Here is a 22700-nt window from a genome sequence, read left to right as displayed (position 1 = left end):
TTCCTAAACGGTTAACGCAATATTTTTGTTAAACCCCAAATACTTATGGACCTGACTGTAGCTGAAGTATACAGTCAGAAGTTTGGAATCATGTATTAAATACAACCCCATTTCTAAAAAAGTTGGGATGCTGTGCAAAATGTAAATAAAAACAAAATGCAATGATATTGAAATCATTTAAACCCAATATGTCATTGAAAATAGTACAAAGACAACATATCAAATGAAACTGAGAAATTTCATTGTTTTTTAAAAATATAAAACTTCTAAACACTAAAGAACGTTCCTAAACACAGATCCTGGTGCTAAGGGACTTGGCTGGGCAGATTTATTTAGCTGTGCCGCTCCGCCTCTGTTAATTTATTACTGTACGCTGCCTGGGCTGGGATCATGTCCCTCTTTTCATCACACAAGCCATATTACCCAGCTTCCCCAGTGCATGCTGGAAAGGAGGCAGGGGGGGAAGAGCTTAACAGCACCGACATGGAGAGAGAGGTGTTGCATACCCATCCTCCTCCTTATTCCTCCTCATAACCATCTGTTCTCGCTCTCTTCCTCACCCTTTGGCTCAAACATGCACCCCCTGTCCCTATACAGGCAATCACTAGCCCATATAATGGACAACAGAATGTTGTTTTAATTAAGAGTACAAAGTGCTGTATGTACAGTTTTATAACGTCCATACAATCTACATATAGTAACTACACTGTAGAGACAGCCCATTCATCATGATGTCACAAGCATGAACATATTTGCAGAGACCGCCAGTTCAGTCTACAGTAGTCTAGCTCTGCTTATTCACACTGAAGTGATGTGGAGTGTTGTTACTGCAGATAGTTGGTAGCATATATATATATATATATATATATATATATATATATATATATGTGTATATATATACACACCGATCAATCAGGCATAACATTATGACCACCTCCTTGTTTCTGCGCTCATTGTCCATTTTATCAGCTCCACTTACTATATAGGTGCACTTTGTAGTTCTACAGTTACAGACTGTAGTCCATCTGTTTCTCTGATACTTTGTTAGCCCCCTTTTACCCTGTTCTTCAGTGGTCAGGACCCCTGTGGACCCTCCCAGAGCAGGTACTATTTGGGTGGTGGATCATTCTTAGCACTACAGTAACACTGACGTGGTGGTGGTGTGTTAGTGTGTGTTGTGCTGGTCTGAGTGGATCAGACACAGCAGTGCTGCTGGAGTTTTTAAACACTGTGTCCACTCACTGTCCACTCTATTAGACACTCCTACCTTATCAGTCCACCTTGTAGAGGTAAAGTCAGAGACGATATTTTTTACATTTTTTGAACTTTTTGTCGTATAACAATGAACATATGATATCACAGCACTGTTTAATGCAAAAACTTGCTTTATAAGGACTTTCTGGGCACTAAATTATCACCAATCTTATTTAGCACCAATCCAGCGGCGCACCTCTTCTCACGCTGGGGCTGAATCTCAAATGGCTCCCTGCTCCCTACATAGTGCACTATGTAGGAGTTTAAATACTGGATCCTGCAGCTCAACAGAGCAAAATACAGCTAAGAAACAGTCATTTGGGGTTCAGACTCATCCACACTCGATAAGTGATGCACTATCCGTTTTATAATGCCAGTGCAACTGATTCCTTTGTATTTGTGGATGATGTGACTGCTGACATTTTGAAATGGATACAGCATTATTATCACTGCAAAAGCAACACAAGACTTTTTTTTTAAAGTAGAATGTTCTGCAGTGGCCAAGTCAGTCACCTGACCTCAGTCCAATTGTGCACAGATTTTTGCCTACTTAAGGTAAAACTGATGTCTGTGGGTTCCAGACTTTAGACAGTCATTGACTGCAAAGATTTGCATTCAAGTGTTAAAAATATCAATTTCATTTATGATTATTTTGTTTGTCTGATGACTTTTGAAAACTAAAAATGTCGTACTTTGTATGAAAGCAGTTGTGATTCCTACACTGTTCGTTCAATTTGGATGTAAATACCCTCAAATTAAAGCTGCACTTCGAGCATTTTCTTTAGACTCCAATGTGCTGCTGTCAATGTCCAAACCAATTTTTTATGGACCTAACTGTGTGTTTGTGTATCAGTAGCGGTTAAAATCAGTTAAAAACACTGTGGCCAAGTGGTCAGCCTGTTTTGTATTCTGTATACAGGCCCACCTGAAAGTTAAAACGGTCAAAGACGAATCCCTGCTCGGGCTGATATGCTCGTATAGATTTGAGCTCAATGACTCGATTCACCTCGGGCTCTCTTAATTAAGCTTCGATCAGCGGCAAGGCTTAGATTAAGAGGCCACAGAACCACAGTTCCTTTGTAATTAATCTAACTGGGCTGGACTGTCAGAGGTTTTGACGAATGCTTCTGTGCCGAGCGGAGCTGGAGAGTTGGAGGACGTGGTAATGGATATTTCTGCCGCAGTAGGAGCTCATTTGTTTGTTCCATTATCTGAACATTTCTTAGGGACACAAGGTCTTGATGGGAGTTAGCTTGAACACAAATTGGCAATTGTACTGTAAAGGCACGTCTGATGAGTCTGATGTTTTACAATCACAGCTATGTATTCATTTCCAGCAGCATCTGGAGATGCTGTGATAACTGTGAACTAATTATGTTTTATATTGGAAGGCAGTGTCGCCTGCTGGGCTGGGGTTGTGTAAATGTCGGCCGTGTAAATGTATATTTCAGGCTCAGATGTTTAAATGTAGTCCACAGCGTACAATAATTGCCCCATAATTGCCTCCATTTTAAACACACATAGACACCATCGGTTGTTTTTCAGACTCAGACTGTCTCATTACTGGTCTACACAGGCATGAAATCGAGGCCTCAGACTGACTCATACCAGCAACTTTGAGACCCTGCCCAACCAAGCCTGACTGGAACTGTTAAAACTGAAATGTGAACCCGGCTCAACCCGAACTAACATGACAAGCTCTTTTGTTTATTTTTTTCCGTGGTTGGCGAGACCATTAGATAGACACCGATCAGGCCTAACATTATGACCACCTCCTTGTTTCTACGCTCATTGTCCATTTTATCAGCTCCACTTACTATATAGGTGCACTTTGTAGTTCTACAGTTACAGACTGTAGTCCATCTGTTTCTCTGATACTTTGTTAGCCCCCTTTTACCCTGTTCTTCAGTGGTCAGGACCCCCATGGACCCTCACAGAGCAGGTACTATTTGGGTGGTGGATCATTCTCAGCACTGCAGTAACACTGACGTGGTGGTGGTGTGTCAGTGTGTGTTGTGCTGGTCCGAGTGGAGTGAACTACAAAGTGCACCTATATAGTAAGTGGAGCTGATAAAATGGACAATGAGCGTAGAAACAAGGAGGTGGTCATACTGTTATGCCTGATCGGTGTAGGCAGATAGTCAAGACAAGTTTATTTATAAAGCACTGCTGTCATTTAAAGTGCTTTACAAATGAGAAAATACAGAGTTGTTCAAATAAAAGTAAAGTAAATGAGACTAGAAATTAAAAACATAATGATTAAAACAATACATTTAAAACAGAAAATGGTTAAATTAAAAATCTAATTAGAAATTAAAGTAGGATAGTTAAAAAAGTTAGATTAGGATAAAAAAATTGATTTAAATAAAAGCAAATCTATTACATGAAAAGTCACATTAGCAAGCAAACCCAATCCCCACTGGAGGTTGATGTTGTACATAAAAAATCCCCCCCAAAACCCAGTATTTGTCCAGCCTAACTGGGCTTGGGTAGCAGACCTAACACATACACATACATAAGTTCAATTTATTTATATAACACTTCCCGTTATTCCAGAAAAACAAACTTATCACAGAAGTCCAGGTGATTTTTACAGGGGATTCTTCAAACGAAGTAAGGATCTCTGAGATCTTAGTGGTAGAAATCTTTTAAAAAACTGCCAGCAAAGCTCTGATAGATTACCGATTGTGTTCAACTGAAGCAGGATGAATAAATATCATAGATAAATATGAGAACAGGCTGGGTAATAAGTTCTTGAATGGTCCATAAACAGGTTAGAATTTGATGCTAGAATTGGGGCTGGAGCTGATGTGTGGCTACCATTTGAAGGGAAGATGATGATGATAGTCTATGTGGTTTTGGGTGCACCACTAAAACCAAAGCAGGAGCACCACCCATATACTCTCAGAAAAAAAGGTACTAGGCTGTCGCTGAGGTGGTGGCCTTAAGGCTGTGTCTTCAATACGTTTAGTTAGGGAACATATTTGTACCATATTCAATTATAGCTATTTTTAAGGGACACTGACTCCATACAACCTGACTTCTTATTTTGTTTTAGCACATTCGTATGAAGAGGTGTAAATATGCCTCTTTCCCCTGGGAGAGTGTCTGTAACAGGCCTGCAAACTCATTTAAAGTACACAATTGGACCTTAAGACCATTGCTGTACCTTAGAGGATACACTTACATTGCTCATACCTCAGTGTGCCTGTACAGTGCCATTGGTTCTCACAGTGTAGGTGTAGTTTTGAAAGTCCAGTTTTGAGCCCGTACCACCTTCAGAACTAGAGGGGAAATAGTGAGGTTGAGCAGGTTTACTTGTACTCTTACCCCCTGATGTCATAGTTGTCATAATGACAGAAAAAGAACTACAACATGGGCTAATAGATGAAGATCTATCTGAAGTAGAACTGTGTCACTGATACCATTATACACTGTTATTTTAATTCATATATGAACATATGAATTATTTAAGCATTCAGCCAAACTCAGCCAGATAATTGTCATTTCCATGGTTACACTAGAGCTATTTCCAGTGTTACTCTACACCCATTTCCGTGGTCATGCTACACTCATTTCCATGGTTACACTACAGCTATTTCCATGGTTACAGCATACTCATTTCCATGGTTACACTACAGCTATTTCCATTGTTACTCTACACCCATTTCCGTGGTCATGCTACACTCATTTCCATGGTTACACTACAGCTATTTCCATGGTTACAGCATACTCATTTCCATGGTTACACTACAGCTATTTCCATGGTTACAGCATACTCATTTCCATGGTTACACTACAGCTATTTCCATTGTTACTCTACACCCATTTCCGTGGTCATGCTACACTCATTTCCATGGTTACACTACAGCTATTTCCATGGTTACAGCATACTCATTTCCATGGTTACACTACAGCTATTTCCATGGTTACAACATACTCATTTTCATCGTTACACTACAGCTATTTCCATGGTTACAACATACTCATTTTCATGGTTACACTACAGCTATTTCCATTGTTACTCTACACCCATTTCCGTGGTCATGCTACACTCATTTCCATGGTTACACTAGAGCTATTTCCATTGTTACTCTACACCCATTTCCATGGTCGTGCTACACTCATTTCCATGGTTACACTACACACATTAGCAAAAGTGGGCTACACACCACTGCTGTGTTGCAACACTCATTTCCATGGTGACATTACAGCCACCATGTTTTTTTTCTATGGTGACACAAAACACATTTCCATGGTTAGGCCACACTACTACACCCTTTTCCATGTGTATGCTACAGTGCTACACTCATTTCCATGGTTAAATTACAGCTATTTCCATTGTTACTCTACACCCATTTCCATGGTCATGCTGCACTCGGTCACAGTACCCTCGACACTATTGAAACTTTTGGCATCACCTTAGGATCACACAGCCTTGTCTAATAGTTTCAGATCAGGGACTCTGGCCCTTCTTCCTAGCAGTGCTTAGTGTTGCTGAAGATATAAGGAGAGCCTCGCATCGCACAGTCTTACACTATTATACTCTCTCTCTCTCTCTCTCTCTATATATATATATATATAGATAGATATATATACACCCCTTCAGTCCTACACTCCTCCCTGCCTCTCTGGCTCTGAAGCTTGGGTATTTTTCTCCTTGGGAACAAGTGTCCTCTCCTCCTTCTGTCCTTCATGTTCTGCACCAGCTTCATCCCCCTGGCAAAGGCACTGACGTCCTCTAAATATGCACACATACATGACTTTAGAAACAGCAGTGAGTGTCTTTCAGTATCTCTGTTTCTCTGTCACGTATGAGCTTCAGACTAGGCTCCACAGAAGGTGTGTGAGCGTGGGAACTATTACGAGAAAGCAGACATACACAGCCCCTCTGGTGGAACGCAAATATCAATAGCAGCTCAGCCTGGCTAGGGAGGTGGTGAGGCCCTAAAGGCAGTGACTCCTGCACACTTTCTGATCGGATTTACAAGAGTGTGTTGTTGATCACACTGGGAAAATAAAAGCTGCTCACTAGATGTTTTTATTCAATAGATATGCTACAATAAATATCAGCCCTCAAATTTCATCATCTTAAGAACTCTACATATATACAGTTAAGACCTTGGTAGTCCTAAACCTAAATCCTTTTCTCATAATGTCTATTAGGTACATCTGTATGTGACCAGAAAGACCTACCTTATACAGTAGCATGTGAAGGTTTGGGTGCCACAGGTCAAATGACATGTTTTGTTGATTTTCTAATTGAAAATAAGCAAACATATCCTCTACATGTCATTTGACTGGTGGCACCATAGATATCCATATCTAGATGCTGTGTTCTCTGTTGTTCTCTATCTGAGGTGATGCGTCTGCACATCCGCCATGATGGAGAGGTCAAGATCCGCTTGTGAACAGATTCACTTGTATTGAGAGACGAAGAGTCTCAGGATTAAATCAGCCTCAACTTCCTTACTACTCAACTGATTTTCACCAAATCTGTTCAGTTATAATCCTCAGACACAGATTAATCCAGGCTGCTCGGATCTGCTCTCGGTAGCTTTTATTACTTTAATAACTGATCGTGCTAATTAGCCGTCCGGACCAGCAGGAAAGTATTCAGTCTGCACCTGACGTTAAAAACCGAGTTTAGCGTGAGAAACATAATCAGACACATCAGCAAATCCATCAATGTGTGAATCACTTCTAATCTTAATACACATAAAAATAAAATAAACCCCCAAAACACAGTAAGAAGGACAAAAAGGTGCAAAAGTGCAAAATGTAAAATAGAAAAGTCATATTTAAGTGTGTTTACTGTAGAGGATATGTTCACTTTTCAAACTTGTGTCTTAGCTTCAAACGTTTGCACTGTGACATGGCAACTCAGTGTAGAGCACACCATCAAAATAAAGTGTGACCCTATACATTTGTGCGTGTGTGTGTGTGTATGTGTGTGTGTGTGTGTGCATAGAGGGCAGGTCGAGGAAAAGCTCAAGGTGAGGTGCTGCCTACTTTGGACATGGCTCTTTTCGACTGGACAGACTATGAAGACATGAAGCCTGTGGACAACTGGCCATCCAGTAAGAAAAAAGGTACAGCGCTGGCACAGATACTTATCCACCCTCCTGCATCAAGTCCTTCCATAAGAGAGATCAATATAAATAATTCATTATTACAAGCAATTTCAGAACTCAAAGGGGCAAAATGAGACGCGCATTCATCTTTTATAATATCCATTATTGATTTCTGAGAGCAAAGATGAGGCTAAAGCTGTAATAGGAATCTAACAGAGAGCCGTTTTACAGTCTCAAACAACACTGTTTAATTTTTGTGAAGTACAAATTGCTTGAAAATTGCTTGTCATGTTAATATTTGTTGTAATAATAGAACATGGACTGCACTTTCAATATTATAAACTAGACAAAAGGTTTGTTTAGATGTTTTATGTAAGTATTTTGGGAAGAGCAAGAAGTTATAATACAATAAATAATAAATAATATACTGTAATTATCTGTTTACAATACTAAGTTAATTGCCTCAAGCTTTGATCAGCACATTTTTAATTTTGTGACATTTTGTGTATTTATTTATAATAATTCTGTTATTCTGTTCAGCTCTGTTTATTATTCTAAACACATCCAAAGTTATTTATTTTAACTTTTTTCTTAGCTAATTATTTGAAATCTGTGAATTTGTAGAGTAGTCGCATATTAGTCGTATTACACATGCTTCTGCAATCAAATTGGTTTCATATTATTGAGAACATTGACGATGATTTCAAAATGTTGAACACTAGTGTTTAATTTGTTTGTTTATTGTTTTGTGCAAAGACAAGCGACGCAGCAAGAATATGAGCAACGGCAACACGACTGATGCTGACATCATTGAACCATGTGACCATCACCTTGACTGTCTCCCCGGTCAGTATCTCCACAAACTGGTCAGTGAACAGGACAGGACAGGACAGGACAGGACAATTTTGTCATTGTACAACTGAAATAGATTTTAACTCTGTGAGTTTTTATTACATAAATAAAGAATTAAAATAAAGTGCTTGGGTTCTCCCAAGTGTCGAATTTTTTTCTTTGAAAACCTGAAAAGACTCCCGAAAATAAATAAATTGATAATATATTCAGGTTTTGAGGCGTCTGTGTCGTTTTCTGTCCTGCTTTTTTTCTGACACTAAAAATGAATGATTTGTACTTAATAGCCATTTTGACTGGAAATTAGTAGATGATGGTCTCTGACTTTTGCAAAGTACTATATAATGATGCTTATATATTCCTCCACCAGGGTCCTGCTGCGACCTCAGACAGCACGAATGCAAACTCCACAACCGCGGCCTGAACAACAAGTGCTACGATGACTGCATGTGTGAAGAGGGTGGGTGGACCACTTCCTGTTTACATCTCCAGTGCAAAAAAACCAACAGCTGAAATGGCTTCTGTGATTATAGCGCCTTCAAACAGCTCTCATTTATTCTAATTGAAGACAAGTGGGCAGTTACACTCGTTTCCTTCAATGCTGAGAGATAAAGAACTGTAGAAATTGCCATTTCATTGTCCAGGAACAGAGAACTTGTTAGGTTCTTAGTGTTTTTAGCTGCGTTTGGTGGTAATCTGTCGTATTGTGTTCAAATGATGCTGAATATTTTGGTAAAAATCAAACAATAAAAAACTGACCCTAAATTTGGTTGATCGGCCAAGACATACTGGACATACAGGCACTGCAACTCTTCTGGTAGCAGAAGAGATATAAGTTTATGAGTCAAATGAGTTAAAAGGACTCTCGGCAGTGTCTTAGAATGGATTGCCGTTGAGACGCTCGGTTCCATAGGCTTAACATCTCGACACAGTTTAAAGCGAGTGTTTGACGATTCAGGCCTGCTTTCATTACTTTTGGCTATATTATATTAAATCTAAAGAAGCAAATTTTAGACACAAAACTTGTCCTGGCTTGATTTTATTTGGGGTAAGAGAAAAAGTATGAATTTAATTGTTCACAAAACTATCACTTTAAAGGGGAATTCCACCAATTTTTCCAAAAATTCTGCACACTTTGATAGTTAAGATGTTAACAAAGCCATTCAGAATTTGACATGAAATGCTCTGCTCTAGAGAAACTTACACAGTCAGAATGGTTCACAGTGGTGGTGATAGAAACCCGACGTATAAAGAGTTTAATCCCTCTAAAAGCTCCCTCATAGAAAGCTATTAAACAAAATGGTTACGGATATGTTCCCCGATGGCTGAGATATTGTTTATGGTAGTTTGTGGCCTGAATTTTTTTTTTTTTTATCCACTCATGGTGTAGAGGGACATACAGGAAGGGAAAGGCAAAATAGTACCAAGAGAAAACGTATTTTTTGGATTTGCTACTAGTTTACTATTATCAAAATTACATTACGTAGGGGTGCACTGGTCATTTTGAATAGCAAATTAAATGGCTATATTTGTGTTGCAACTCCATAAACAACAACAAATTGTACAAAAAAAAAAAAATTGGTGGAATTGCCCTTTAACCTTAGCCCTGCCTTTTCACTTTAGAAAGAATGTGAAGGGAAATGAGTGTAAAAGCCCCTCTTTTTTACTTCTGAAGGTCTCCGCTGCTACGCTAAATTCCACCGCAAGCGAAGGGTGACCCGAAGGCGCGGACGCTGCGTGGAGCCGGAGTCTGCCGACAGTGACCAGGGAGCCTTTATCACTATCTGAGAGAGAGAGAGAAAGCGAGAGAGAGAGAGAGAGAGAGAGAGGAACTGACCATGGCCCCATAGCCCCCAACCTTTCCTCCCATAGACTGCAAGATGGACTAATAGGACAGTGGGTCAAACAAACGGCCGAACTGACCCTCGCTCACAGTGGTGTACATACGCTGTATGTTTGTGCACTGTGTACCTACATGTCACCTGTTCTGTACATAAATTTGTGTCTGAGGAGAACAAAAGCATTTTTCTACTGATAATGTTTCACTGCTGTTCCCTGCAGAAGCCCTAAAAAGGCAATGGCTTCGTATTTGATCTTATTTACTGTTTTGCCTTGATAATAAGTTTAAATTTTATTGAAACGTCTCAAGATATCAAGTTATTTATAATCACCGTCATGTGATAACAAGTGTTATTGTCCTGCAATAATGGGATAGTTTATTTTTTGCAAAATAACATAATTTGAGAGTTTTATTCAATTTATTCACTTTATTCAATACACAATTTAGAGTAAAGCACATGACACAGAAATAGGCTTCTGGTAATTATAATCATCCAGGACATCTTTCTGTTAGAAGGCGTGTGGCGTGTTAGAGTAATGGTTCTGTGAAAAGTAAAATTTCCGTAATTTACCACCCCAGAAGTATTTAACCAGTTGGACAGGTTTGGGTCCAAATTTTACTTCTTTAGTTTAGAACTGGAGAGAGCATTGCTAACAAACACTACAACTCAATAGTCACCCAAATAGAACGAACAGTTTCTGTGAAAATATACCACCAAATTTTCTTTCATCTCACTCAAACCACATCCAGGTCTTCATTAAGGTTGCTCAGACCAGGGTTTCTCAACCTGTGGGCCGTGAAGCACCCTGTAGTGGTGCGCGGGCCTGAACTCTGGGGAGGTAGTAGTTCGTAGTGGGCTGGTAACGTCACTTTAAGTCAGAAAAATAAGTGGAAACGCTTTAACTTAATAATTAAGTATCGGGAAGCGAACGATGCAGACACTTAGCAGGCCAGACATGGAGAGGTTTCTCAGGGCGCCTTCACACCGGCCTTGTTTGGTCGGACTTTTTCTTTAGTTCGCTCTGTTTTGACATCTGTCTAAACTCCACCTGTATTTGGGTCTGCAACAGACAGCTGAGCTGGTCCGGCAAAAAACGCAGGTCTTGGTCCACTTCCAACCAACTCTGGCTGCTGGTGGGAACACAGTCTGTGATGAAATGAAGGAATTTATCAACAGATAAAATCGGTGCTGTACCATCAGCATACCGTACCGTCACAACCCCCATGGACCCTCACAGAGCAGGTACTATTTGGGTGGTGGATCATTCTCAGCACTGCAGTAACACTGACTTGGTGGTGGTGTGTTAGTGTGTGTTGTGCTGGTCTGAGTGGATCAGACACAGCAGTGCTGCTGGAGTTTTTAAACACTGTGTCCACTCACTGTCCACTCTATTAGACACTCCTACCTTGTCAGTCCACCTCGTAGATGTAAAGTCAGAGACGATAGCTCATCTGCTGCTGCACAGTTTGTGTTGGTCATCCTCTAGTCCTTCATCAGTGGTCACGGGACGCTGTTGGCTGGATATTTTTGGTTGGTGGACTATTCTCAGTCCAGCAGTGACACTGAGGTGTTTAAAAACTCCAGCAGCACTGCCGTGTCTGATCCACTCATACTAGTACAACACACACTAACACACCACCACCATGTCAGTGTTACTGCAGTGCTGAGAATGATCCACCACCCAAATAGTACCTGCTCTGTGAGGGTCCACGGGGGTCCTGACCACTGAAGAACAGGGTAAAAGGGGGCTAACAAAGTATCAGAGAAACAGATGGACTACAGTCTGTAACTGTAGAACTACAAAGTGCACCTATATAGTAAGTGGAGCTGATAAAATGGACAATGAGCATAGAAACAAGGTGGTGGTCAGAATGTTATGCCTGATCTGTTTATATATTCACCTGAAAAAACTGCTGTGTTCTAAAGTATTTGTTTTTTGTCTGTTTGTTTGTTCTCTTTGGGCTTTCAGGCTTTCTTTTGGTAAATAAGTGGACCTTGAGGTGGAAAAGGTTGCGAACCCCCTGTTTAGAGCACAGTTTTACTGTGAACTATAAAAAAATTATATTGACTTTCAATCATATACTGTGGGCTAACAACAGGTTCTGTACTCACAAACTCGGGGTCAGGATTGCTGATCTAGACTCAGTATTTGTGACAGTGGTCATCATAAACACAGAGGAACCTGATCTTGGTTCATGAATTCCAGCCCTGCTGATGCGTTAATTAGGTAGCAGTGAAGTTTAGCTCATCGTTACAGTTCACAGTAAAAGCCATACTGAGCTCTAAACCACTTCAACAAGTCTGTATGACGGAAGACCTGGATGTGGTTTGAGCTCAGAGAAGTTTTGGTGATGTATTTTTATAGAAAGTATTTGGGCTATTTGGGTGACTATTGAACTCTAGTGTTTGTTAGCAACGTTAGCCTCATAGCTCCAGTTCTAAACCTAAAGAAGCGATAGTTGAACTCTAAATATGCCTCGGTTGATCGACAACATCTGGGGTAAGTTGAACTGGGTTATTTGATTTTCCGTTGAACTGTTTCTTTTAAAATTCTGATGTTCTTCTGCATCTCTGGGCATCAATTCAATATCAGGAAACATCATTTTATTATTTTAATATTGTCTTTGGAAGACGACATTTATTGATCTTGTAATAATGATAACTTGAGATCTTGATAAAACAAATTAACTCTTTATCACAGGAAAACAGAGTGAATAAAATATGTGAATTCATGGCCTTTTAGGACTTCCATAGTTTCCCAAATCTTGGCTGTAAGTATTATTTCCAGTAGTTGATGTTTGCTTGTTTTTGTTTGTTTTGTAAGATTTATTTATGCTACTCCTTTTCAGCACACATTATTTTGAGATTCAGAGTCATTGCTGAGTTCAGTAAGGGGATGGACTGACGGATGGACTGACAGATGGACTGATGGATGGATGGATGGATGGATGGATGGAAGGATGGATGAATGGATGGATGTATGGATGCAATGGAAGGTTAGACGAAAAGAGATAGACAAATGAAAATGTTTAGAAGCTGGACGACCTGTAACACTGAGAATGGACTTCTTTCCTTTTTGTCCTCTGGCTTTATTTTAATGGAGTGTTTCTTCGACGGAGCTTCAGATGCTCATCTGCTCTTTGTGTAGTGTGTTAGCTTTTCTCCAACCAGATGCCAGGAAAATATGTAATTTGTGTTTTTTCTGACTTCAGTGTCCTAATTAAACCTCTACAATGATACACTGATTTTTGTTTTGTGCATAGAGGGAGAAATATTGGCTACACTGGTGTTGGTCTTTTGGTAAGTGGGGCCTTCAATGCAGTAACTGTATAATAGAGGAAGGTTTAAGGGATCAAATTGCTTCAGCTCTCCTAGTGTTAATAATGAGTTAAAGGTTGTGAAGCTCAGATGTACAGAGAGATCAGGTTGTTCATTACTGACAGAGTTACCCTTTTAGATGAAGGATTCCTTTAACTCCTAACGAAATGGACCAATCCTCGAATAAAGAAGAGCATCACTTCATTAACAGCTACTAGCGCTGCTCTGTAGGTGACCCTGCCAGTCTGCAGTGACAGCAGAGGAGGGTAAAGTTCAGCTCCTCACTGCTGGGCTTTAGTTACATTTAGGGCATCATATGCCTTCAAAGAGGGGGGCAATTATTTATTATCACCCACCCCTAATTCTTCTGTGATATGAAGCTGAAGTCAGATATTCATCAGCTTCTTGTTCGAATTTTCCCGTTCCACTTTAAATGGTGCAGCTGTTACATTCTGGCGCTTCAGGCGTCAGAACTGCTGGACTATTTAAGGTGGAACGGGAAAGTTAGCTAGCTAGCTACTGATACATTAGCATACTATTAGCAACTTTTTATGCTTGTTATGAAGAAAAGGACCAAAATACACTGAAATGACATTAAACTAACATAATACTATGGTTATGGTAATTTTCTAACAGAAAATTCTCACATTTGTGGGTTTCTTTGGTCTCTCGTTCAGTCATCTTGCCGTTTTTTTCTTTTTTCCTCATAACTCTCTGTTTGGAGTCTCTGAAAAACCTCCCTTTGGAGGGTCATGTAGCCCCAACACTTCACCCTACATCTCTATCTCAACAAGAATCAGGACACCCTACCCCTAGACTAGAACGTGAAAAACGGAGGGGTAGGGCTGAGTGGTAGGGGCGAGTGGTAGGGGCGAGGGGTGAAATGGGACGGGGCCTTAATGTGAAATGCTTCATTGTAGAGAAATTTACTGAATCATTTTTAGAGGTGGTGTTGGTGACAGGAATCAGCAATTATTGCCATTTTATTTAATTACTCTCCAGGGTATATTTTGGTTTGTCCATCTGAATTTATATGACCAAATCATAAGGCAAATTATTCAGTAACTGCATGAAATAAATGTACATTTTTATTTTATCTATTTATTTTTTGTAAAAGCTCCCCTCAAATTAACAGAACATGTGTTTTATGATCACACATATCGCTATATGCTTACAATTTACTGCTGAAAGCCAAAAATCTTAGACTCCCTTTGTATTATTTTATAAAAATAATTTTTACAGAGCAGATCACTGAAGAGACGCCATCTGATTAGCTCAGCTTCTTTTATTATAAGGGTTTAAAATGACATCACCCATCTATTTGACTGGAAAGAAGACAGTTACAGCTCTCATACGACCCCCACCTTTAGAATGTAGCTTATGAAATATGAAAGTTATGAAGAATATGACGAAGTGCGTTTTGGAACCACCGGTGGTCCCAAAGAGGTGAAAAGGTTAATATCCAAAATGACCAGTGATGCTACACGTGTCTTCTGAGTTTTTATATGTAATGTTGATTTTGCTGAAATGGTGGTAAGTCTGAAAAAATAAGTTTTTATCGGGGACTGTTTTCCTGACAGTGACCCTGCATGCACCTCTCTGAATTAATGGATTGTAAAATATGTTTTAGGACCAAATGTTCTCTCAGATTTATCCTAAAACAATGTCTCCGGTATCAGACAGTGTATTTAGTACCATTTCATGTATGAACTTTCTGTGAGGGGGCTTTTAGGGACTTTAAATGCTTCAGATGTCTGGTTCCTATCAACATCACAGTGAACAAGATCCTCTAGAATTCTGCACTTCATATCCAACCACTCTGAAAGACTTTGGTTACATCCTAAGCGTTTTATTATGCAGAAATTTTGAGAAATGGGTGGATTTCCCCTTTAAGGCTTACTATTCAGTAATTACTGTAAATTATTCAGCTACTCCTATGAATATCATCTGTAAGTTGTATAATTAAGGAGAGTGAACAACTGATGTGTGGGTGTACGTACAGGCCCTTGGGACTCTCCTAGACCCTTTACTCTATGGTCTGGTTTGTCAGACACACATTAAGTCTAAGCCTGGACTAAAAGGGTTTTTAATGGTGTATCACCACTGGCATTACAGTGTAGTCCAAGACTAGGTTTAATTAGTTTTTAGCCCTGACCAGGTAACAGGGTTAGGTTTTAGCAGGAATAAATAAAATAGTTGTTTCTCACGTTGGACACTTGCGTTATTATGGTACTATTTTAAAGGAGAATTCCACAGATTTTTCAAAATGTCTAAATAATTTAATCGTGGAAATGTAAACAAAGTCGTTCAGAGTGGTTTGATTGAGATGATTAAGTGTAGAGAAACGTACTGACTCGTGATTCGTTACAGTGGTGGTGATAGGAACCAGAGGTCCCAATGTCTTCAATGCAAATATAGCCATTTTATTTACTATCCTAAATTATCAATGAGAGCTTCTATGTTTGAAAAAAAATGCTGTCTTTTGGGGACTAAAAGAACTTTTAAAAGGCTCTTAAGAAACAGAATTCAGGCCATAACTTTCTCAAAATTATCATAAAGCAATGTCTTAGACATCAGGCAGTGTATGTGTTACTATTTAATGTAGTAATTTTCTATGAGGGAGCTTTTAGAGGTGGACGTCTGGTTCCTATCACCACCACTGTGAACAATTCTGACGGTAAGTTTCTCTAAAACAGAGCATTTCACACCAAACCACTCTGAATGACTTTATTTATATCTTAACAATTTAATTACTTGAATATACTTTTTAAAAATACTCCCTTACAGCAAATTATGTGATAAAATGCTTACAAATACACTGCCGGGTCCTGAGTCGTTGTCTTAAGATAAAGTTTTGAGAGAAGATTTTAACTTAAAGAATGTGGAACCATGGTGGAAAGGTACATGTGGGTTGTTGTGAGGCAAAATAGTCTCCAAAGAAAACTTCATTTTTCAGATTTACCACTGAACATGGAATATAAAAGATCAGAAGGCACGTGTAGGTTCTACTTTTGTGGAAAAGTTTCCTGCTGGAGATGCGAGAAAAGCGGCTACAGCTTAACTAAAGCTTAAGGCAGAGCAAAGGTTGCCATACCCTGGCATAGGACAATCAGAATCTGCCCTACTTTTGCTTAAAGGGGAACTCTGGTTTTTCAAAATCTCTGCATAATTAAATGGTTAAGATGTAAACAAAGTCATTCAGAGTGATTTTATGTGAAACGCTCTGTTCTAGAGAAACATCCAAGCTTAGAACTGTTCACAGTGGTGGTGATAGGAACCAGACGTCTGAAGCATTTAATGCATCAAAAAGCTCCCTTGTAGAAAGCTTTACATTATTCGGCTGTGAATATGCTTCCTGATGTCCTGAGACATTGTTTTACGAATGTTTGAGGTAAGGATTTGGCCTAAAACATATATTTTTAAAAGCCTTTCATGGCGGAGGGATACATGCAGGGCACTGTGAGGCAAAATAGTCCTCAAAGAAAACTTATTTTTCCAGATTTACCACTATTTTACCATTACAAACAACATATACAAAAAAATACGAGGACGAATGTAGGTTCAGCTTTGAAATAGCAATTTTTGTGAGAAATCTAAGTTGGTAAGTTTCTCTCCAAAGAATCAAACCACTCTGAATGACTGTTTACACACCAATGACTGAATTATGCAGAAATTTTGAAAAATCTGTGAAACTCCCCTTTAAGTCTCTATTTTACTGATGTAACAATATTGTACTACAGTACTAGTTGAGGTTACTCTGCCCACATCTGTACATTAGTCGAAATCCTGAGCAATGAAACAAAACTAGATGTCCAGTCTTAACTTGCCTGGACTGCCTGTAAGTCTACACTGATGTTCTCTTTCTTGTAACGGTGTTAGAACAGTGTGGGACGCTGTTTTTGAGCTCCGAGGAATACTGGGTTTGTCATTGAGGTGTGAGAGCCTCGGGCAGTGTATGTGTGACTACAGCAGTGACCGCATGCCCACACGTCCTCCAGGCTGAGAAACAGAGTGTGGCAGTACGGCTGCCTTGGGACTGCAACACACTTCACCTGCAGTTAACGACCTTGTTCTGCATGTTCTTTGTTTCTTCTTCCTTCTATGCTTATTAAAGGAGTTGTTTGGTGAAAAATCAAGGTTGCACAAATCCCCAACACACACACCCTCCCCCTTAACCTCAAATCAGCCATGACACGATTGATGGCTGAAGTTTGTATTTTTTGTACTGGATCTACAAGGCCAAGGCAGCTAACATGTAATGGACTCTAGTGGGTCATCCTTACCCAGAGAAAAGAAATACTCTAAATGAGTAAAGCTCCTCTTGATCTCAAGTTCTTCTCCTGGACACAGTTAAGTCCAGTTTGAGATCAGAGTGAGATTTAAGCCATTTTCTCCTGTTTCTGAAATTTGGCTCCTGAGAAATAAAACTCACTTTGATCAAAATATCCATGTATAATATATACATGTAGCTTAACTCTTTAGTGTCTGACTCGACTCAGCTGAGTAATATCTCCATAAGAAAAGGGTGAGATCTCATCATTCTCTTATACAGCTCTGTTCTAGATCATAGAACCCTCTCAGCAGTCTGTCAGTGCAAAAGGAGAACTCAGGCTTTTCTCCTTCATCACCAGAATTCCTCGCAGTGAAACGCTGATGTTAATCTCCTCGTTTCTCCTAAGGGGGGTTTAGGAGAAACAATTCAGAAATCACTGATCATCAATATAATATTGAGATCTGCTTTAAGTCTCTGAGACAATCATAACCTTTTCACCTCCTTGAGACCACCGGTGGTTCCAAAACGCACTTCATCATATTCTTCATAACTTTCATATTTCATAAGCTACATTCTAAAGGTGGGGGTCGTATGAGAGCTGTAACTGTCTTCTTTCCAGTCAAATAGATGGGTGATGTCATTTTAAACCCTCATAATAAAAGAAGCTGAACTCTTTCTACTGAAAGTCGACCAATTTTTCCACAAATCTGGGCTATAAACTATAAACAGATGGCGTCTCTTCAGTGATCTGCTCTGTAAAAGTTATTTTTATAAAATAATACAAAGAGCGTCTAAGATTTTTGGCTTTCAGCAGTAAATTGTAAGCATATAGCAATATGTGTATCATAAAACACAGGTTCTGTTAATTTGAGGGGAGCTTTTACAAAAAATAAATAAATAAAATAAAAATTTACATTTATTTCATGCAGTTACTGAATAATTTGCCTTATGATTTGGTCACATAAATTCAGATGGACAAACCAAAATATAACCTGGTCAAGAATTTTTTTCCTATGGGTATATTCACTGGGCCCTATGTTCTCTCATTGAAATTTTTAAGGAAACTGCTGTGTTCTCATGCATGACCGCAGCTAGCATGAGGACATTAAGGTCCAAACCTCAGTAGTTTTGTAAGGGTTTTATGAGATTCAGTGTGGATTCAGTGGTGAGACTACGCAATAAGCAGTGGTCGGAAAACCAGTGCATAGAGCAGGGGTCGGCTACATGCGGCTCTGTTACTGCCCTGTTGTGGCTCCACAGCTGAATCAGATTTGTAGGTAAAAATAAAATAATCCTCCTTTACAGTAAAATAAAGCTCTGCTGATCATTCAACACAGTTTAACAATAAATGATCTTAAACTCTGGAGTTAATGTAGAACTGCTAATTCACCCTTTAACCCTGAAGATCAGCGCAGACTGCTGGTCACCATAGCAACGCAGACAACAGTCTCGCCTCACTAGTAGCTAACGAAAAGGCAAAGAGAGAGATTTAAGATGAACATTGATGATTTAAAAATGAATGGACTTTGTGTTTATAATCACTCCAGCTGGTTTCCTTATACGTTTAAGTCAGCTTCTCGTTCGAATTGTCCCGTTCCACCTTAAATGGTGCAGCAGTTACATTCTGGTGCCATTTAAGGTGGAACAGGAAAATTTGAAGAAGAAGCTGGAGAATAAGAAGCGACTTCAGCCTCGTAAAAAGTCGAATGTTGAGAGACATTTTACAAAAAGCTTTTCTACTTTTGAGGAAAGGTTTCCTGCTGGAGATGCGAGAAAAGCAACTACAGCTTTTTATCCTATACTAGTACATCAGCACACATGTGTACATATTTCTATATACACAATAGGTTAGGTTAGTTCATCATTTATGTTGAATAAACACTCCCAAAATTTTACGCTGCTGCACTGACGTTGAACTGTATGCTTGTACTGGGTCGGTATGACCAACAGGTCCAAACAAGCTCAAAACTAAGTGAGCGCTGTGATCTGATTGGTAGTATGTCACTCATTCGTACCCTTTCTTTGCTGCTTTTGCAGATGTTAGGTCTCTCTCTCTCTCTCTCTCTCTCTCTCTCTCTCTCTCTCTCTCTCTCTCTCTCTCTCTCTCTCTCTCTCTCTCACTCTCTCTCTCTGGTATGGTCAACCTGCTCTGCCCATAAATCTCCCTCAGTGATCATTTTTCTCGCTTTTCTCCACACACGCCACTCTGCTGAGCACAAAGCCCATCAGATCAATACCACTAAGTGTTTGCAAGAGAAATATTAGCCTGTGTCCAGGCCAGTATTCCGCACATACACACAAAAACCAGCGCAGACGTTTCGCACACACATTGTTCTGGACATATCGAATCACATGGAGAAGCTGTTGTTTCCCTTTTCCTGATATATTTTTAATACCGTCCCTCCGTGCTGCCCTGCTGGAGAGACGCCAGAGCAATGATAGATCACACTCACACACACTGGCTGGGTACGCTGTGGGACCTGCCTTGACTGTAAAACACCCTATAAAGCATGAGATAAAGCGGGTCGAGAGAGAGGGAGAGAGAGCGAGCGTGGCTTTCTGAAATGATGACATCAACGTGCATCATCTAAGTGGGTTTCATTCACTTCAGGCCTGTCTTTCAGTTTTAAAGAGATGCTTAAAGTCCATTGCCACCAGCCAGGAAATGGTACCACACCTTGTGAGGAATGGATTTGGTAATGAACCCTGCTAGGTCCCTGAACGGTTTACATGAAGGCTGTTCGATTCCAGAAATGTTGGAGTCGATTCCGAGTCGATGGAGTTGAATCCAAGAATCAGTTCCATGCAACAATTTTCTCGGTTTTCAATTCTGAAAAAAATAACAAGACATAAGGAAGAAGGTGCATACAGAGCCCTGCTGGTGACACCCCGTGTTGATAAAAATAATGCGTGGCCATGACTTAGTAAGGCGTGGAGACAAGATAATTAAGTGGGGGCCACGACTTAGTAAGGCATGAGAATGAGGTCCTAATGCATAGCCATGACTTAGTAAGTCTTGACCACAGCTTAATAAGGCATGGTCTCGTTCCCACGCCTTACTAAGTTGTGGCCAAGACTTCATTATCTCATTCCCACACTTTACAAAGTCGTTATTTTTACACATTATTTTTATTTACACGGGATGTCTCTAGCAGGGCTCTGTGGGGTGCATGCACAGACATTTAGGGATTGAAATTGAATGAAATTCACAGCATATGACGCACTTTTATCCAGGTGGTCAGAGATTTCAAAGGAAGCAAATGTAGCGTAAGAAAATGCTGCCAAAACCACAGTTAGATGCTGATATGAGTGGGTTCACTGAAGCAGGGCATCGAAACCAGGAACCTCCTGTTTTCAAAGGGGTAGGGTAATCCACTACTCTATCTGGGTCAGTGCTTCAGAATGAATGAATGAATGAAATGAACCTTTTAGCCAGCTGCGTCTGAACACATTGGAATTAGACCTCTGCATTTAACCCATCTGTGCAGTGAAACACCACATACACACTAGTGAACACACACACACTAAGGGGCAGTTAGCACACTTGGGCAGCCCTATCCACGGCAGCCGGGGAGCAGTTGGGGGTTAAGTGCCTTGCTCAAGGGCACCTCAGTCACGTACTGTCGACTCAGGGGATTGAACCAGCGACCTTCCGGTCACAGGGCTGGTTCCCTAACCTCCAGCCCATGACTGCTCCCATCATACCATCATACATCATAACTTTCACTGTGCTGTACACGTTTTATCTCTTTACTTGAAGTCCCTGGTTAACTTACACTCACCTCCGACTGTAAAGGTGCATCACCTCAGTGTAAAAGGACGGCTCTGAATCTGCAGCTGCTGTTTCCCTTGCATTGACGCTGTTGTGGTAATTTGTATATGAAGAACAGGCTGATTTAAGGAGTCGTATCTGTCGTGATACACTCGACTCGGCGCCCCATATAAATACAGATAATTGTGACTACTAGTTTGTAACTCATTTCAATTCATTCACTGTCCTCATGCACCTTAATGAACCGGCTTTATTTCTAACACACAAAGGATAAAAACTACGTATAATTTTGCACAACATGCATCCAGATGTGAAAATGATCACACACAATCTGTTAAGCTGCTAAGATGAATTTTATTTCATGCGTTCTCATCTTATTCATGAGCTCCTAGTCTGAAATTTAGCCGTCAACATTCATCTAACACTGATGTGACTGTGATAAACACAGCAATACAAGACTAGCAGAGCTCATTGTTCTCTCTACAGCACTGGTTCTGCAGTGTTTTCCCCCATATACACTGCAAAAGTGAGCTGCTTTCAGTCGTTTAGTGCAGTTTTCCCCCCAGAACAGCTTCTCTTCCTCAGCCCCTCAGACAGTGGCTCTGCACTGCTGTAACGTTAGTCCCAGAGTACAGAATCAAACCGATGAGTTATTTACAATTAAAAACGCTACTAAACAGTGAACAAACAATACGTTGATCTAGAATCTCCCTCTCGTTTTAAAGAGCCAGCGCGTTTACACAGCTAGCCTGCTAGCTAAGCTAACTAACTTTAAATTACGTTAACTAACGCTCGGTCGATGAGCAGGTGAACAGTATTGTGGGATTGCCTTTGCTGAGAAGGATTCGGTCAAATTAAGGCAACTTACAAGGCAGCTGCCTTATGCTGCCTTTACGAATGAGACAGCCTTCATCTCGGGAGCGTAAATGCTGCCTTAGAGTGCTGCCTACTTAGACAGCTGCCTCCCTAATGGATCGCACCATATGTTTAGTTATTCATTCATAGTTGGACTTCATTCTGGAATGTGACATAAACAGATATTATCAGTGCTTTATTTCCAGGGCTGTGATCAAACATGCATCCCTGTCAGGTCGGAGTTACTAAGGTGAATCTCCATAGGCAGTGCACCAGAGGTGGCACCAAAGGGGGCACCCAAGAGTGATGGTGCTTGCAGAATCCAACCGGACCCACTAAGAATTCCTGAGCGTTGTCTCACAAAATGGATCTTGAACAACGGTAGAGGCCTAAAAACAAAATTATTATATACACCGACCAGGAGGGCACCTGTATAAAGGGTAGAGGTAGTGTTATAGTCAAAA

At 40.2% G+C, this 22700-nt stretch overlaps 1 protein-coding gene across 1 annotated transcript in view; it reads left to right on the top strand.

Moving 5' to 3' along the window:
* Nucleotides 1-10359, top strand: part of draxin (dorsal inhibitory axon guidance protein) — a 44160-nt gene extending 33801 nt beyond the window's left edge. The window contains exons 4-7 of the mRNA XM_036560197.1: nucleotides 7226-7346; nucleotides 8085-8174; nucleotides 8548-8637; nucleotides 9853-10359. Coding sequence (XP_036416090.1) covers nucleotides 7226-7346; nucleotides 8085-8174; nucleotides 8548-8637; nucleotides 9853-9965 — 414 coding nt within the window. The 3' untranslated portion in view covers nucleotides 9966-10359. The remainder of the gene's footprint in view (nucleotides 1-7225; nucleotides 7347-8084; nucleotides 8175-8547; nucleotides 8638-9852) is intronic.
* The last annotated feature ends 12341 nt before the right edge of the window (nucleotides 10360-22700 follow it).

Source organism: Colossoma macropomum, unplaced genomic scaffold (assembly GCF_904425465.1).
Source record: "Colossoma macropomum unplaced genomic scaffold, Colossoma_macropomum, whole genome shotgun sequence".
Classification (NCBI taxonomy): domain Eukaryota; kingdom Metazoa; phylum Chordata; class Actinopteri; order Characiformes; family Serrasalmidae; genus Colossoma; species Colossoma macropomum.
This window is presented reverse-complemented; position numbering and strand designations above follow the sequence as displayed.